The following is a 20255-nucleotide window of genomic DNA, read 5'->3' on the forward strand; positions in this document are numbered from 1 at the left end:
GAGAAAGAAAAGAAGCAAATCTCTTCCCCACTCTGGGAGGAAGATGGTTTGGGAATCATAGGCAGAAAAAAGAAAATAAGAAGACTTTTCTTAGTATGATCAATTTTATGCATCAGTTGTTAGGGCATAGCAGTGTAGAGTCCATTAGTCCACCCAAGCCTTTCTATGAGCTACCCACCTTTGAGCATTGATATGTCTCCTTCCTGAAATTTAAATAAGTTGAGGAAGACATTTTTCCATTGCTGCCCAAATAGATAAATAAATGAGTTGGCCACTCACTGTGTTTGCTGAATTTCAGTCGTAGCCAAAATAACCCCAGAGGCTACTTCTATAATGTGTGTTTGTTTCAGTCTCTGTGTGTATTGATGAAGGTGCTAAACATTATTGTCATTGCCATGTTGGGGTTTGGGATATGCCAAAAAATGTATTGATATTATCATATTAAAGAGGGACTATTAAACTCCTTATTTAGATCACAGTATATGCATTGAAAACAATGTATGTTTAATTTCAGTGCAGTTTTTGAGTCACTCTTCCATCACAACACAATCTATGTGCATTTTGCCAAAAAACACTAGTGCACTTCGCATCAGGTTTGGGTAGTTGTAGTATTTTGTTTTGCATCCTGCTGTTGTATATTCATAAAAAATGGGTGACTTGGGGCTGTGCCTTGACAAGCTCAAACCATAAAGATGGTTTGAATAGTGCGCAGGAGAGACTGCAAGATTACTCAAACATGCATGAATGACAAATAAAACAAAACCACATCAGGCATGTTTTTGATGTGGGAAAGTTAACATGTGGTAGAAAGCTTCACAAACTCAATTTTGCATAATACCTCCTTTTAACAAAAAATGAAAATGTATTTCATAAAAAAAAAAAAAAAGTAGTCACATTTCCTACTGACAAATATTAATTATTCTTTTACTGAGGACTGGCTGTAGACCTCTCCATTATAAAGACCCATGATCATTGATGATTAGAAATAACTGAATCTGCATGTTGATTAAAATTAATGAATTGTTTGCTGCTAAGTTCTTCACTTGTTTTAGAGAATAATACACACTTAATACCCAGTGTGATGACAGAAGGAGGACATGTTCCTGAGATAAAAACTGCAAAGCTGCATTAATTAATTCAGTCTGTGACCTCTGTAATTGTATTTGATGATAAAACTATGTAAATTCAGATGTAATAGGAGTTTGTTATGTGTGTGCACACCTGGCCTGTCTCCGCTGTTGTTCGCCTCAGCAGTGGACTGGTCAGACAGAAGATGTTCACAGGAGACCAGCTCTCCGCCTCTTGTTTGTCTGTCGGTCAGTTTGACGTCACACTGGGCAGAGGACAGAGGTAGGACCATATTTGGCATTTTGTCTTGACTCTTTGGTGAGTCACATAATGTCCTGCCAAAAACATTGTTAGAGGAATGAGTTTTGGAAGATGAATGTACATTGAGTTGTATATTTACAACTCTGTTTTGTATTACTGTTGCAATCCTGGGAACAGATGATGAAATGATTGGATAACTGTAAAGAGAACAGTATTTGTGTTTTTCCAACAAGGATCTGTCTAGCATTCACATCTTTCCTAGTGCAACTTTATTCATTTATTCTGATGCAAAAAGACCTGATTAAAAATAAAAATGCAACAAAATGATGTTGGAATCTTTTAAACAAGGATATAAAGTAGAGATAGACCAATATGGCAGATATTTGCACATTTTAACGATTTGGCAATTAGCCATAAATCTTCGGCATAGGACATGTTTTGTTTTGGCTGACCTTCTGCCTACAGACAAAGCTATATTTGAACACTTGAAAGCAAAAAATGCTGAAAATGTGACAACACCACTCTCTTAAAGGTTTGTGGAAAAAATAGACTGTAGATGAATTTGATGTAAATACAATAATTACATAATTTGTTAAAAAATAAATAAATAAAACTAAAAAACAAAATGCCCCTAAATATCAGCCTAAAAATATCTGCACATCTTACGGGCCATGGGTTGCTCTGGATTCTAAATAACTGGCACTGGTAATGAAAAAAAAAAACAACAACATATAATTTGAACTCTATATAGTAATATTTCTGCACTTTTCTGGGTAATTATAAAACTTCAACTGTTAACTGGCATTATACCACATTTCTCTAGCATTGTCTGCGTATCTTTACATTTTTGCAAATATCACGCACCATAATCAACAGTGTACTTCAACTCACCCCACTTTTGTGCAAGTCTGAGTGGCACTTGTGAGAGCACATATCTGGCCAGATCAACACCTCGCTACCAGTCCTTTATACACAAGATTGATATTGACACATAACACTCCCATGAGGCTTTGCAGTAGTGTTGTGCAGGCAGCGTCCTTCAGAGAGAGCAAGTGAACATTTTATTGACACCACAGTTCACTAGTGGAGGTCCTCTGAGTATGAAAATAACAAATTAGTCATATGATTTAATACTTTGCACTATATTTGTATGTTATTTCTTACAAGAATAAATTATTTGAATAGTTAATGTTCTGCTTGTGGCGTTTCCATTAGGTATAAAAGAATTCATTTGGTGCTCTGGGAGATGCTGATCCCTCTTGTTATTGACAAAACAAGTCTGTGAACAAGCACTTATACAATGAATAAATGCATCATATGGGATTATGTTTGAATAACTATTGCCAGAGAGAATTAGTTTACGCAGTTGATTTAATTATCGTAAGCAGGTAACATGCACACACGTATACAAAATGCATGAAAACATTTGCTGTCGCTTTCAGATTCACAAGCTCTTATGATGTAGGGTGGGCAATTTTTTTTTCTCAATTTCTTTTTGTTCTGCATTTTATAATATATATTTTAACAATTAGGAACGTTCTAAATGTACCTGTAAAAGTCTTGATTGAGGTTCAAGAATCGCATGAAACATGAATAGACCACAAAACTACCCCCAAACTGCTTTATTATCAATTTTTTTGATAAGTCCCATCTCTATTTGTAATACCTGTGTGTCTTTGAACAATAGAAGGATGTCTGAAACTCCCAGAATGGGGCCAATTTCATTCCAAAAGAAGCTCCAATGTCTTTTTCACAATAAATAACTCATTCAGTGCCACCAAACTGTGCTTTATGAACTGCAATTTCCTACTTCTGACTCTTCGTTTTCAAAGCACATGATGGCGATATATCTAAAAGGTTTATTGAATCACACGGGCAGACTATTTATCATGATCCAGATCCTCCCTAACCATTTGGCACAAACTCTATTATGTTAAAGAACAGCCTGGACGGGGACATTTCATACATCTCATTTTAAATACGATTGTAGATAAGTAATTGCCTCTTCATGTGCGATTTAAATTTAAAAGTGAAAGAGTGGACTAAATGCCCTCCCTTACAGGCAAGCGTCAGTATAAATGTGCTGTCTTGTATTTGCAGTGGCAGACAGACAGAAGTGGGGCCGTGCTCTTTAGTGGTGATTATCAGATAGAGAATGCACAGCAGTCCATTAATAGGAGACGTCGTTGTGATGTGCAAAGCTGTTGTGCACATAGATAGCATCCGGGGATAATGTCTGTATAGTGAAAGTGACCCATTTAACAGTAACAGTGGTTCACATCAATCACAACTCTCATCTGCTTTAACAATTTTCATTAAGTTTAAAGGTGCACTGTGTTATTTTTGTTGTGGAGGGACTGTCACTTACTTGTGTCCATGGAGCTGTTATTGCTTGGAATGTTCCACAGAGAAGCGTTAAACTCATCTATCTCCATGAAGATAAACAGAAATTAAGGTAAGCCTACAGGTCAGATCTATGAAGAGGCGTCTCAGTGTATCTGAGAATGCCTGTTTGGTATTCTTAAGCAATAAAAACACTTGTAATGGAATAAATGTAAATGCTATACTATGGAACATTTCATGCAAAACAATCACACCCCCATGGAGACAAGCAGGTGGTAGACCATCTACCAGAAAAGTTACACAGTGCAGCTTAAAGATTAGATGTTTAGATTAGATGCCAATGAAGTAGTTTGCATAATTATTATTTTCTGCAATTGTAATGATTTCTTTCGTTATAAGGTGTCACTTTGTAATAGTTTTCAATGTAATTTTGTAATAAGGTATTTTCATTTTACTGGGAGGAAAAATTACGCCATTCACTGGGACAACTAATAATAAATTTTCTTAGATTCATAATTACTATGGTTTTGTATAATGTTTATGCATCTAGCACTTGTCGTTGAGATTGTTTTGCTATGTATTTTTGTGCATTATCTGTGTATGATAGATTTTAAAATGTGGGGTAGAAAAACATTGACGCATACTCTGTTTTCTGGATTTTTCTTCACCATCTCTGTCCTCCCTGTGTGGCTTTCATCTTTAGCGAGGACATGTTGCTTGTTGAAATTAGGGCTGTGGATTTTCTCATTTCCTCCTCTTTATCCACGCTGTAAAGAAAAACATTATTGGATTTCTCTCTCTCGACATGTTAAATATCATAGCGTTTTGGGGCTTTGGGTCCAGTTTTCTGCAGCAGCTTGCCTCATCCTCCTGTCCATGTCCTCCGTGTGGCAGAAGCAGTTGCTCTCACAGGCTTCCCAGGGAGCTCTTTTGGGTGTCGTTAATTGAGCAAGTTCATTGGATATTAAATAGTGCTGATTACAAATTGAAGAGATTCAGCTGTGGTAGTGGCAACCCAGGACCATCTGTGTGAGAGTTACGACAGGCGATGCAGTTAAATCAGAGGCAAGTGGAATAATGTCTTAATGTTGGATTGAACTGATAAACAGTGCACTAAATGAGACTGACAAATTCAGCCATGCTATTATCAGTGGAGCTTTCTCATTAGCAGCAAATCCCACTGTAATATAGAAATGTGTTTTTTAATCAGTTGTGCAATGCTTCTACAACATAATATATTAAAAGTTCTTCTCCCCTGAAACTAGTTTTGGATTTGTAGGACATGATAAACAAGATTCAACCAGACCTTTGAGTTATGGTATATAGGCCTGTATAATACTATATTGACTTGAAAGCTGGAACGATATATTAAGGGGATCAATATTTATTGTGTGCAAAATGTATTTATAAAATGTTGGGGTATTTTTGTTGCAATACGATAACATTTGTAACAGCTGGAAAAGGTTGTATAAGTGGCTGATTATAGCTTCACTGTGCTATTTATTTGTTGCAGCTCATTCCTTTTGACTGATACTATCTGTTTAAAAATAGTTTACTGGGATTATTATCCTAGCAGGTCTATTGAGTTGGGTGGGGTACTCAATAAGAAGCAGTTAAGAAACAAGCAAAGTTGCAGTGGTCAACTTATGAACTTGTACTTTTTATCAGTGTTGCTTCAGTGGATATCTGTTTGTGTTGTAGTCTTGCAAGATAGTGGTGATTTTTTTATGAAAATGCCAGAAAAGGTCACTCAGTCTAGATACAAACTGCGCCCACATAAGGTCAATGAAGAGCTTGTTTTTGAGTGTTCTTCACCACTTTCAGTCATTAGAGCTTCATCACTCACAGAATGTTGACTGTCCAATTTTGTGTTCCAGCCCATTCATTCTGTCTGTACTGTTTCGAGATAGGGTCATCTCAGATGTATGTATGTTAGCTATTCCCCGCATAGGCTGAGTATGGCCTTCTGCTGGTTGCAACCAGACATTCAGGTGTGTGAACCTACTTTTATATTGAGGGATCTAAAAGACCCCACTTCTAGTACACACATTATATATAAATATGTGCATAAAAATTAGTGTGACTATACATCTTAAATAGATAGATAAGATAGATGGATAGATAGATAGTTTTTCTTTTCTAAAATTACAATGTGCACTTTATTTTTTTATCTTTGGATATAAGCAACACTTTTTTTTAAACACATTTTTACCCAAAAGGCAGAGTTGTTTCCTCTTGTAAATCTTAAATTTGTTGCAACATCCCTATTTTCATTTTTACAAGATAACACGGACAAATGATCAAATAAAAAATATTTGAGAACTAAATCAGATTGGAAAATTCTGTTTCTTAGAAGAACCATGTCATGTAATTGTAGTGACAATTCAATCAATGCCATTTCTTATTAGAGCACAGCTTCAAATCAATGTGGCTGCTGTACTGCCGGACACACAGCTTACTGTAGTTTGCATGCACAATCGTCCTCATTATATGGTCATTTTTTTAAATAAATCAGACCCAACTAAGCTTGACTACTTTAGTGCTTTTTCATTTTATGGTGTTTTTCCTTTATTGTTCATAGTCACCAGTGAAAGACCGCTTTTGATGGAGAGGTTTTTCGATGACTCGTGATGGTTGCACAAAAACAATAATCTTCAATTGGAGCCATCTGCCCTGAGACATTCACAGCAATTATTACCACACACTGACAATCCATTTAATATTTCAGCATGGACAGTCCTCCTGGGAAATACAGAGGGGTTAACAAACACATATCTAATATCCAGAAACTGTTGGATTGCTAAAGCATCTTATATCTGCTACACTTAATTAGAACTCATGGGATTTCTATTCTTCACTGAAATATCTTCTAATAAGTTTCCCATGTTCCTTTGTTTTTGCCCTTGTGTTTCAAATTGCCTGCTTTATACTGCCACAGCTGTACACATTTCAAGACTTATCTCTTCTTGCACACTGCTGCAGGCACTATCCAAGGTTAGACTCTATCTCTGTTCTCTAAAGAAGAAGTTGCACACTCCACTTTAGAAAGATGAATGATTTTAATTATACCTCTCTCAAAATTGCCTGGCAGATATTTCATAATGCTGTCTCATCCTCATCTATCACCTATCTTCAAGTAAAGATGGAGGCTCTAGTCAAGTTCCTGTTCTAATTTGGGATTCTTGAATTTAAAAATCATACTGTTTGCTTAGTTTTAAATAACAAATAAGTCTAGTTACCTCAAGCTAATGCAGCAAGTGACCCAGAAGTGCGATGAGTAAGACAATAAATAAACAATGATGCGGTTTGTTCCAGGTGAAATGATTCAAATGGAAAGAGTGTCTCCTTCAATAATATAATAATACCATATGAATCATACCAAAGAGGAGAAAGAAAGGATGTCTTTAACTATTCATAGTGCTATTTGATCAGAAATAGCACAATACTGTCTGGTGACCTGTTATTTCTAATGCAGCTAGAAATACCTGTGTACTATGCTGCATAGAAGGTAATAAGATAAAGATTTTGTTGAACTAGTTAGGAGGTAATACTGGTTGACAGAAGCCTTATAAAACCCATTGTGCTAGTGGGCACAGAGCAGCTGATGGAGAAGTGACAGATGTAGCCCAATAAGTCTGTGGAAAGTGTGTGTAATTGTGTTTCACTGCAGAAAGGTGGTAATCTGCTTAAGGCATTATACCACACCAGGGACTTCCTCTGGCTTTCTCAGATAAACTGTCTTTGGATGTGGTCCTTTGACAAACTTTGAGGGAGTGATCTGAGAACCCAGCTGTAATCTTTCAATTGACCCATCAGCTCTTGGATATAATACTAAAAGCGTATTAGTGTTAAATAGGGTTTTTGCCACATGGATGCATGCTTACGGCTGCAATTGATAAATAAAAATAAACAAAACAAAAAACATCAAAGCCTGTTTTTAAGCTTTTCAAGTATTGGCTGTTTTATGGCCTAATTCTATAGTCTGCTTATTACAACTTGCTTCAAAGCTGCCCCAACAATTCACTTGGACAATTAAAATGTATTTAATTAGTAGCTTTAAAGAATGAACAGGTTCTATATTACACAAAACTGACTCTTCTGTTTCATATGTTTTTATTCATGTACAAACAAATATAGATATGTCATTCAAACAACACATGTACACACACTTTTTTTCATTTTTATGCAGATAAAACATAACTAACAAAGTTAACTAACAAAAACAAATCACTCAAGAAATAGGTGTAGCGTCATTCAATATAATAATAATAATAATAATAATAATAATAATAATAATAATAATAATAATAAAGAAGGGGTGGGTAGGTGGTTGGTTTAGACTGTTTTAAATAAGTCAATAAATGGCTGCCAATTTCTAAAAAATGTCTTTATGTTACCTTTCTTGGAATACCTAATCTTCTTCCTAATCTAAGGACATAACTTCATTAATCCATTGAGTGCTGGATGGGGCTTTTGTAGATTTCCAATGCAAGAGATACAAAACTGACTCTTGTGAGTATTACAAAGATCAATAAATAGCGTAGAATGTGAGTGACACAAAAATCAAATTTTTTCTTTCTTAAGATTACCTTACAATGACATCAAAATCAGTTGTTACTAGTCTTCACAGCAGCCTCCACTTATCTTGCATCAGACGCTTCACTGTCTGGTGACCATCTGTATTTCCCTTATACAGAATATTTTGTAATATATAGCAGACCTTACCACACAATATAGCATGGGAGTGTTATAAAGACGTTATTTTGAATCCACCACAACTTTTGCTATAGCTCCAGGGTCAAGTGTAGCCTATAGCAGCTCTCTATTTAGGCCCAGAAATACAAATGTAGTCATCTGCCATCTTCCGTCTGAAAGTCAACACTTTTCCTTGTCCTTCTGACCAAGCCTAGCATTACCCCTGCCCATATCGATCTGAGTGTGCAATAATGCAGCGGACATGTGCCAGTGACAGATAGAGGGGCACTAACCTGTGATTGTTTTGGAGCTGTTGTTGTAATGAGTGCTGTTGGAGCGGCATTTTGAGCATCTGCCGGCCTCAGTGTAAATGCAGCTGGAAGTGGGTAATAGACAGAAAGAGATGAAAGACAGGAGATGAATCACAAGTATATAAGCGTGTTGTCTCGGATGCTTTTCTGATATCACTAACCTTTTTTTGAACCAATTTGTGTGAAGTGCCAGACTGCATTTGCTGTAGCTCTCGATAAGTTCATTTGAAAGAAGAAAAAAGGGTTGTGTTTGAATATCACAGCAAAGAGATTAACTGATGTTTGGTGTATATTTATAAACCAATTTAGAATGACTCATAAGTAAATATGAGTCAAAAAGTTGCACAAAGTTGATAAACAGGATGTAGTGTAAGAAGAGATTATTACACTTGAAGATCATAAAGCAATAAATATTTTGAATGTAACTGATAACTGAAAAATATGCCTTAGATTTATATGTACATTTAAGCACATTTTTGGTGGATAGCAAAACTATGATAATTATTGTTATCAAATGAGTTCCAAAAATATTGTTATTTTTGTGACTATTACCCACCACTGTTATTAAGGCTAAGACATTTTTTCTTTGTTCTTTTTCTTTATTTAGAAAACACTTTTTGGAAACCACTGAGGCAAAATCAATGATGTAAGTGGGGCAATCTCCCGGGCGACTTGAGCCTTTTCTAAAAGCTTTATAGGTGGCCTCACCAGACCAGAACACTCAGGACCTCTTGTGGAGAGAGCAGTTTGACAGCAGTTTGGAGTATCAAGTGGTTTGTTGAGGCCAAGTGTTTTTGTTTGTCAAAGTATTGCCTGATACAGGGCTGGTCACCACAGGGGCACCGGGCCACCTCAGGAAGCTTTCAAATCCTCCATCAGGCAGAGCCCCAGACTAAGGGCAAAATGTGTGTGAGTGTTGGAAGTTTCTGGACTGCCCATAATTCCCTGTCTGCAATTTTTTCTCTCTGTGGGGCTGTAGTGCTGTAAAGAAATTCATGGTAGACTGAAGACACACCCTGTGCATCAATTAATAATGAACTAAAAGGGACCGTTGCATGGGACTGGCAAAACTCTCAAAATGATCAGGATTTTGCCCAAAAACATCATCTCTGTATCAGAAAAGTATTAGAAAGAATTGAAAAATAGCACCAAAATTAGATATCCATTTGAGCAGGTATCGATACTAAAAAAGTAAATTAATAGAATAGAAAAGAACCTTCTCTGGAAAGCTTTAGAATGATCTTGAGGTTTATAAGAACTATAAAAGCATATACACCTGGATGACCACATTGTACTTGGAAATATAAAAGGAAGTACTATTAATGCTGAAAATCATTCTACTGTCTAGATAAAGTGTATGTGTGTTTTTTTATTATCATTGTGGAATCTTATGGAGTCTATTTCTGAGTATCAGAATCAAGTTTGAAATTTTCATCATGACAACAACAGGCATGTAACGCTGTACATGGGAGTAATAATAAAAGCATGTTCATGTGAGAAGTTAGGTTAAACTCTCCAGTGACCCCAAACTCAAATGACAGGTTCATGGATCAGGTCTGTAGTTGCTAAGCTTGGCGATTTATTTTGAATTTATTTAAATTGACAAAACACTTCACTTCACTATATACTGTACACTGTAAACACTATATAGTTCTGATTGCAAGAAGCCTGAGTTGTCCACACATTTCCTTTTATGACTGTAAATAACTGTTATTTACATTACTTTATGTAATGTATAATTTGTAAAAGAAACTATCAGTGTGCCATCTTAAAATGGAAATAGTTTAAATAAAAAAAAAATAACAGTGGTTGTTTTGCAATGCTGTTCGGCAGGGAATTTTGGATAAAAAATGAGAATTGCTCTAAACCCTCTTCAGACATATAATCTTGTTTCAAAGGTTATAAAAATACTGGCTTTCTTCCAACACTTGTGCGGTTTGCCTTCAGTAAAGAAGTCCCTAGTCGAGAGGACATCCTTTTGTATCTACAAATAAAACTGAAAAGTACTGACTGAATACTCATATTTTGATTGACACTGAATTTACTATTCTCTTTTGCAGGTATTCGAAAGCACAGCGGCCCACATTGGTGTCTGCAGAATATTGCACAAGAGTCTGTAGACAGCTCTGATGAGGAGTTTTTTGACGCTAGAGGTAAGTCTAGACTTATGTTACTATAGCATATAGCAAAGTTAGGAGGGTTGAGTCAGGAGGGGCATCTGGCATAAAACCTATGTAAAATTTATATGAAGTTGATGACTTGCTATGGCTGTATAGAAAAGAAAAGCCACAAGACTTTAGTGTGAATAGACAATGTGTGAATAGGCTAAAACAATATTATTCTCAGTCTCAAATAGAAGAATTTTAATCCTGTTGCTTAAATTAAACATACATCATTAGAAATACAACAATTTTATTCTTTCTTTTAGGGGTAATACAGCCAGAAAGTCCGCAATTAGATCATTTATCAGTGTAAAATATTTTTGCCAGTTCACTGTCCACTTCTCTGCAAGAGATTTTTTCCCATTTTTTTTACATTGTCAGAGTCCAGAAATAGCCCCCCTTGAGAACAGTTTCCACTGCGGCCCATTCACAGCCCCAGAGGCAGTTCATCTGGAAATAAGTGGAATACTTATCCCACCAATTATCCACTTGGAGCACTTGTTCTCCAGAGATAAATGTGGACATACCACTCTATGTCGTTATATTTGTTATGTCACAGTCCATAACAAGCATTGGACTCTCAACATGTACTAAAGAGGGCTATTCAGTGTGTTTTGCCTCCACTTAAGGAAGTCCAATTACTGGCTTTATGCAAGATTAAATTATTGCACCTTTGCCACTTGCTCTGAACACTATGTACAATTTAATGAACCACTGTTATGTTACAAGTAAACTTTATATAACTTTGTCAGGCAAACGTTTACTCTCATGGGCTGAGTCGCTAACTCTCGTTGTACACACGTCACAGTTGGAGGAAGGAAGTCAGATTACTACAACAGGGGTGGGATGAGACACAATTCCCACGAAATGAAACATGAGAACAAGACAAGATTTTTACATAAAAATTGTATTCCTACTAACAACTCATCATCAGCATTAGATTACTCATTCACCGTTCAAGGACAACAATTATATGTGCTCTATTTAAAAGCATTTTATGAATACTTTGTGCACTAGTGAACATGTCTTTAACATTTGTGGGTGAGGTATTTCCACTCACCCAGACGTAGCAGATGTCTTTTAATTACAGAGGACCATTCGAGTTTACTGCATGAAAATGTGGATGCGATCTGGTATTTGTCATGTCCACACATCCGCAGAATGGACTCTGCTTAGGCACTATTGGCACCTAATCTCATCAGTGCAAGAGCAGCAGGATTTCACTCTGATCTGATAAATCTGTGATGGATGTGTAACAATAACCTGCACTCACAAGGCTCACTGAGAAACACTATGTACTCAACTGGAGATGTAATGTAAGAGTGGAGCCTCAGCTTTTGGTAACGGGTGAATTTGAGGTTATGTCTAGTTTGAAACTGTAAAACCGAGAATTGTGAACTTTTACATTTTGGCTGTGTCGATGAAATACTGCTTTAAAGTGCTTCAAAATGAATAACAAAGTTGAAGGTCTTTTTAAATTCTGGTTTCCATCCACTTGGATGGCAAAGTGGAAATACGTGAAATTTTCTTGAGATTCTGAGAGAGAAAGTAAGTGTCATGTTAATAATGTTGGCAATATATATGATTTTGTTATGAATGTTGTACTTGATATTTTGGTCTATTGTTATAAGTTTCTTACATTTATATATATATTTTTTATCTTTCACATGTCCAGAGTAAGAATACATTGCACATTGCTGTTGTGGTAGATATGACACTGTTACCATGGCACTCCAGGGACACACTACATATAAATGAATGTTTGCTGGCTTGTTCTACCCTGTTCTTTGGCTGTTTGCTTTGGTCCTAAGGGATTTGTTCACTATCAGTAAACATATCTCTTCTCTTTTCCAGTGGCAGGTTTTTGAAAAATGGCTGCTTTGGACTATGATTTCATAGTCAGATCCAAAGGACATAAATGAAAAAGGGCTACATCCAAAAGACCCGTCTCAGACAAACACAGGGTGTAACAGTATGGTGGTAAAAATGGATGTATGAATTGGTGTTACTGTGCTAGTTAAAAGTGCACTGTGTAACTTTTCTGGTAGAAGGTCCAGTACCTGCTTGTCTCCATAAAGATATTATTGCTTTGTTTAAATATTTCCAAGTATTGCAACTTGTTTATCTTCATGGAAACACATTTTAGGTCAGGTCTGTGGGGTGATGACTCTATTCACAGTAAGAATGCATGTTTTTCAAGGTACTTTTGAACAAATAGAAAGCCTGTGATTGATACAGATTTGCCATACTTTCTAACATTGTGGACAAATTAATAACATCCACATAGCGAAAAGCGGGTGTTGGACCCCTTACTATGGTGCACCTGATAATAGTTGGTATTGAAAACATTTGAATGACATACTCTCCTTCTCATCTTTTATTTCCTCCATCCTCATTATTATAGTGAAAATAACCATGATCAGATTCAGAAGGTTTGCACCACCACAGCTGCAGTGCTTCAGACAGAGAAGACAAATGATACAAGAGGCACAGTAGGTGATTAGAATGGAGCTGTCATATGGCAGTCCCTCCTCTCAATACTGGTGGGAGTTTTATTTGTGTCATGTTTTGATAAATGTTCTCATAAACTGTGTGTTACTCCAAGGACCACACACAGGCTCTAAATATAGCAGAGCTGTCTACAGTAAAATCAACATTACAAATTACATGAATGTGGTTTATAGGGCTTGTATTATTATGCAAACAGTTTATATTAAAGCCTCTGTATCGAAGGGTCGTGGCATGTGTCACTGAAATGTTGTAGTTGAAGTGGAGAAGTAATCCAATTTAATAGCCCAGTGTGTAACAGCAATCACATACTAACACCAAATACAGTAATCATCTAGACTTTAATAAAACATAACATGATTAAGCCTGATTAGCACTGGCACATAAAAATGGCTGCACGTACTTGGCCATCGGTTATCAATTCCAATCCAGGAAAATGTGCTGGATTTGATTTGATTTGCAAGATATTGATTCAGGGTTTGGGCAGTTAGGTAGACTGCTTATTGTTTTGCCAGTATGTCTCATAATGTTTGATCTTTCATTGATTTGGTTCTCAGTTACTTAAACAAAACTACATTTATTTCCTTAAAACTAAAATAACAAAACAAAACTGATCTAAATGTGTTCTGTAGCTATTTATCTCTCAAGTCACTAGAGAACTGCTTTGTATAAATATAAGTTCAAACATTATGAAACTTCCTGGGCCGATTACGACCAGTAAATGGTCTTATTACATCGACGTCTGGTATTGCAAGATTCTTGAAACCAATGTGTTGACTGGTATTGGAACTGGAATAGGCAGATTGGTGTATCTGTTATATACAAGGAGTGCATAGAAAAAAATTACTATCTTTGCCCAGTTATTTTCAATGTGCTGTTTGACTCCAGCTTTAAAATGAATTATTATAGTTAAAAAATTGTCTTGAGTTACGGTGACAGTACCTCTTCATAAACAGTACATGATGTAGTCTGTAAATAAAATTCAATATTGAGTCCTTTATTTTTTTCAATTTTTCATTTAAAATTTTTCCACATATTGTATTGATTTCTGACCTATAAGCTCTTAAACATCACTGACTTGGTTTTCTCTGAGGGCCCACAACGCCTTTCTGTATAGCTGAAATTGATGGTCTGTTAAGCTCCTGAAATACAAGAAACTTTTTGTCGTGATTTAGTTTGCTTTTCTTGCTCGCAATTAGTGCAGATTTTTCACTGTTCAAAAAGCAGTGTAGACATGTCGCACATTATGATTAAAATAAGTGGTTATATTATAATGCAAATCTACATATCCACATGTCTACAGTGTTATTCTCCAAAAAGTATGGAACCTATTTGAAGCTGTAGTGAAATAGCTTTTCTCTGAGCTCCTCGTCATGATTTGTACACGACACTTGAAGTTCTTGCAGTAGAGAACCCCCGGTGCTCAGAGCCCGGGGGAGAAGAGGCAGCGCATGAGGCCAATACAAAACACTCTGTCAGAAGCGAATTCATGACAGAATTACAAGGTGAGCTCAGTTGAGGTTTTGAGGTTACAGCACTTGCATGTAAATGCATCTCTTTTTTGTGTACATTATTCACATACTATGTAACTTTTTGGTTGGGGGGGCCGTCACCTGCTTGTTTCTATATGGCAATGTTCTGCCTGGAATGTTCCACAGTATGACATTAAACAGCTCTAAATTACATTTATTTAATTGAGAACCAGGCATTCTGACTGTGAGCAGGGTTGCCTCTCCACAGATTTGACTAGAAACTGGGTCTGGTTTGGTCTCTGTGAAGAGAGAAAGGTTAATTGGCATAGTATGAAACATTCCAGACAAAACAATAACATTTTCATGGAGAAAACATTTGACAGACCCTCCATCAGAAAAGTTACCTTTACCTTTAAAAAAGTAAAACTGACATTAATTGTATTGTCAGTCAAGGCAGAAACGAAAGCTGGATTCACTAACAAGATTGAGGTCATACTGTGTCAGAATTTTAAATACTCAAATATAAATTTTTAACTTAGATCTGGTCTCAGACTTGTACATAAAATCAACTACTTAACAACTGCTGCTATAAAAATAATGTCACTTGAGACTAGGTAACTAAAGCAGTTTGGATTTTATTTGAGGTCACTGTTCAATGTTAAATTCACTCAGACCACAATATTAAACCAGTTGTGGGAGTGATTGGATAAAAATATGAAGTATGTCTGTCAAAATAAAAAAAATTTAATTGCGATATATTGTTGAACTAAATATATATGATAATTGATAATATTGAAACCAAACCATAGAACAGAATTATTCCTCAAAAAGTATTCTACATGTACAATATTGTTAAAAACATGAGCTGCAATAAATAAATAAAAGAAAGCAACATGTTAGCAATTAGTTTGTATCTAAAGTGAGTCATAGAAGTTATTTGTTCAACCTTCTACAGCTCAAATCTTATTGTAATACAGAAAAATAACAAAAACTTTACCACGACTACAAAGAAAAAGTACTCATGATAAATACTGACCCCTAAAAAAGGTTGATATAGTCATTTTCATGACAGGCCTAGCAGCAGTGTTGTGCAAGTTCACACTTTTCATGAACTAGTTCCAAGTTCAGTTCACACTTGTTCAAAATTAATAGTTCACGTTCATAGTTCACAATTTTAATTTTGAACTAGTTCAAAGTTCAGTTCATTTTATATTTAGTTGAGATCTGTAAATGAAAGGCTGCATTTATTTTAGACTAAACCAGGTCTAAATCAGGACTGAACCAGGTCTAAACCAGAACTGAACCAGGACTAAAAAAGAACTGAACCAGGACTGAACCAGGTGCGATCGGGCGTCAGCTGCGTTTATCTCGGTGGAGCGCGGACTTCTGCGTCGGTCCTTTCGCTCAGGATCACGGTTTACGCGGGTGCACCTCCGGCGTTTCACCGCTGCTGATATCGCGGTGATTTTGGCAAATTTGTATGAAGAAAAACGAAAAACCCACCATTTCAATCCAGGTTAAAAAAGCATTGTGACGCGCGTTACTGACATATGTACCAAGTAAAATAATACGCGCGCGGAGCAGCACGTCCTGTGCGTGTAGATTTCAAAAAATAGGATGGATCCTATTTTTTGACGCTCTACACGAGCCTAGGCGCGTATCCCCGTCAAAATACACAGAGAGCATGTATCTATTGTTGTATTTGTGCATTTACCATCAGCACATTGTGCTCCCTGGGCAGTTGTGTATCATGTGAAAGAGCCCAGATCCACACAGACTGTAAATTAGTGCTTTGAAATTAACTTTTGAAATCCTTGCGTTTGCCGTGGTCAGCCTGTACAGAAGGTAAATACAAGCAGCTAAACGCGCCCAGTCAAGTTTGATTGACTTCCCACTGAGAGACACAAGAGCCCGTACGTTCCGTTAAAGCTGCCGGTGGAGTCGCCTTCGCGTTGACACGCGGCTGTGGTTTCGCGAGGTGAAGTGCGAGCAGATCGTCACTCGTCAAATTCCGACGTTTAACTGAACCCCAACAGTGACGTACGTCGTTCATCACACATAATTTGAACAAATTCACGTTCAAGTTCTTGATTTACAAAAGTGTTGCGTTCAGTTCAAAGTTCACTGAAAAATGAACGTGTTCAATGAACGCGTTCTTTTGAACTCGTTCATGCACACACTGCCTAGCAGTATGTGTCTGTATTGAGGTCAGTATGTATTACTGTATTAAAGAGTAAGGCACTGAACACTCTTTCCAGACACAATCGCATTATATTTTTATATCATCCTCCACTACTCTCACAGTTGTTTCTCATGATATTGTGTTAGACTCTGTTATCGTCGGTCCAGGTGGAAATCTCTGGGCCAGACGATTCAATGTCTCAGTTTTAGTTGATGGACTTGTCTTAGTTGAGCACAGCTGTTCCTGAGCCAAGCGTCCTCCAAACACATGCAGTCACTTTGTGAGAGGGCCCGGAGGAGCTGCTGTGGTTGTGATGGTAACAGACGCCAGAGCACAGAATGGAGATGACGATACTGAGGAGAGCTGGCAATTGTAATTATAAGCTAGGAATGTAACAATATCGTGATATCGTATCGTCAAAAGTCTCACAATAATACAGTGGGCCAACACAATATATCGAATTACAAGTATCTCTGCTTAAAGTTATTGTTTGGGTGTGGCAATAGCTAAAAAAAAAAAGTGAACTACATACACCATGATCCTTTGCTCCATTACAGCGCAGACTACATTAAAAGTAATAAAATTAATATAAGAATCCAAATTTTTAAGCACATTTAAATCTTAATTCTTTGGTTTAGTTTAGAGCAAGAGTCATGTCAAGACAAGTTGCATTTTCACTATTTTGTTAGCAACTACAAAATATCAGAATAAATATTATACTGTGGGATGTATATTGTGAAAATATCGTACTGAGAGATTTGAATACCGTTACATTCCTACTATAAGATACAGGTGAAAAAGGTAACACTTTTTAAATTGGTATATGCCTGCTGGTTAATAGCCTAATCATTTTGGAGCAACTCTTTATTTTGACTTTATGCCATTCAAAAGATATAATATTTAAGAAAGATTCAGTTTCAGTAACAACTTAATTAATACCCTAACTCCTAACCCTTTTAAGTCATTAACTAAGCCTGAATCATACTTAAAGAGCCCATATTACTCTATTTCTGTTATATCTTATAATGTTGTTTCCTCATCAAAACATATCTGGAGTTGTGTTTTGTTTCATTCACACATATTAAACATAGAAACCCTGCATCTTTAGGAGTTTTTCTCAAATTGAGAACCCTCCGTTCCACCTTGTGATGTGCATATGGTAATATAGGAAATGCTCCACTGTGTTTTTTAAACTCCATATACCTTCACTATAATCATTACAACAATTTCAGCCATAGAATGGCTTAAAAGTTAGAGGTAGCTGTTAACTTAAAAACTACGGCTTCATGACATCACTAGGTGGAACAGAGCATTTTGAGCTATAGAAATGTACACAGACTAATAAAGGGTTACTCAAATATGTGGGAAAGAAACAAAACAATTCCAGGTATGTTTTGAGGATGTAACAACATTCTAACATGACTAAGATCTTGCAGGAGTCAATTTGTGTAATTAGGACCTTTATTAAATTTGTTTATTCATTTTTGTGTGTGCTTTATTAAGGCTAATTAAAGTGTAGTCATACCCATTTTTGAAATAAATCCTTCTATCTTCAAAATATTTAGCTGATTCTTGGAGAGAGTTCAAATAAGGTGAGTATACTAGTTTAGATTCATCATGGTGTACCTTGTATTCAGTAGCCATTATCGTAGTCTTCACATCCATACTCCCAGGGAATGAAATTAACCCAGACTCACATTTGTACACACAGGAATTACATTGATCTTGAAAGGTGATAATGCAAGTTGAGTGCTTTCTTCAGCTAACAATCATGAACTATTGACTTGGGCAAGCTTTGTTTTCTCCAGAGACATTTCATACGCGTGTCTTTAATGCATTATAAAGCAAGGCCAATTGTACCATTTACTTTTTAATCTTTATATCATTACTCGAAGATCAAATATTCTGCCTCTCAAAATATGCTTGTGTTTTCATTTGCATATTTATGTACAGTAAATTGTTCAACTGCAGGATTGGATTGGATATCTGAGTAATCCACCTGTCACGCTTTTGACAGCTCATAGCTCTACCTCCATGAACCCCCTCTTGGTTTTTAAAGTCCATATTCAAAAGACTAATAATTTCAGAAATCAAACTGCCTGAATGTTGAAGGCAACAAATTTACTGGTAACAGCCATTGCCACTATTTTTTCTGTTGATTCAATTATGTTATTTTTTACACATACAATGTTTAATGTTGAAATTTTAAGGCTAAGGTGGATAAAATTGGTTAGAAAAAAGTCCTTTACGTTGCCAAACCTTTATTTGGCAACATCGTGAATACATACTTTAGTTTAGTTTAGTTTAGTTTAATATCTACCTTCAATCCCTGGACAGGTTGATGTCATAAATGGTGTACAATAAAATACAACGTATATTTATGCAATCTATAGCCCCATTCAATATCAGTCACCACATCCATACACGCATTTACATATTTACATGATGAGAGCAAAGTGGGGGCTGCCATACTGGAAGAATTACATAAGCAAATTTTGACCTCCTAAATATCTGTCTGGACCACATGGTAATATTAAAGGCACTATTATTTTTGTGTTATAAATTCCACTGAATTATGAAATAAGAGTCTTTTAGGTGTTAGCATCTGTACAGGGTATGCAGCTCTTTACATAATATCAAAATCAAGTTAAAGAGAGATGTTTTAGTACTGTAATAACAAGGTCATGAAAGAAAATCTGAAGCAAAGAGAATAGAAAGCGTTCGTGAGATCTTGTAACCATTTGGCAATAGCCTTAGCTCTGCTGTACTGTGCATGCCTGAGCGATGGGACTGTCAGATGTTTACCCATGATACCTTGTGTGAAGTGTGCCTTTTCAATGTTTGTCTTCAGGGATAGGATAGAATTGCTCAGGCATGAAAATCTGTCATTGTTTGAGAATGTCGATGCGATGCGTCACGCTTTCACATCCTCTGTTTGGTCTCTCTAATGTATTTTTTTACTCATCATTAAATTGTCTCACCTATCAGTGCAGATATCAAGTTTGCAGAATTAAGTACAGGCTGTTCCTATTTAACATATTTGTGTTTCTCAGGTTCACATTCATATTTGAGGACAGGTTACTCTTTTTGGCAGTGTTTTATTCACACTTAGATCTATCAGCTCAATAAAATGAAAAATTATACAGTCCCAGTTAGGGCGACCTGCTGATATCCCCCACTGTTTCTCCTCCTTTACCAAACCAGCGTGACTCAGCCCCTGCCTGTCAATTATATGTAGACCCACACAGTTAGA

General features: G+C 36.3%; 1 protein-coding gene across 1 annotated transcript in view; it reads left to right on the forward strand.

Moving 5' to 3' along the window:
* Positions 1-20255, forward strand: part of LOC110163639 (membrane-associated phosphatidylinositol transfer protein 3) — a 72948-nt gene that overhangs the window by 2784 nt on the left and 49909 nt on the right. The window contains exon 2 of the mRNA XM_055147973.1: positions 10739-10831. Coding sequence (XP_055003948.1) covers positions 10739-10831 — 93 coding nt within the window. The remainder of the gene's footprint in view (positions 1-10738; positions 10832-20255) is intronic.

Source organism: Boleophthalmus pectinirostris, unplaced genomic scaffold, assembly GCF_026225935.1.
Source record: "Boleophthalmus pectinirostris isolate CB_2022bp ecotype Guang Dong unplaced genomic scaffold, ASM2622593v1 HiC_scaffold_9, whole genome shotgun sequence".
NCBI classification, from domain to species: Eukaryota; Metazoa; Chordata; class Actinopteri; order Gobiiformes; family Gobiidae; genus Boleophthalmus; species Boleophthalmus pectinirostris.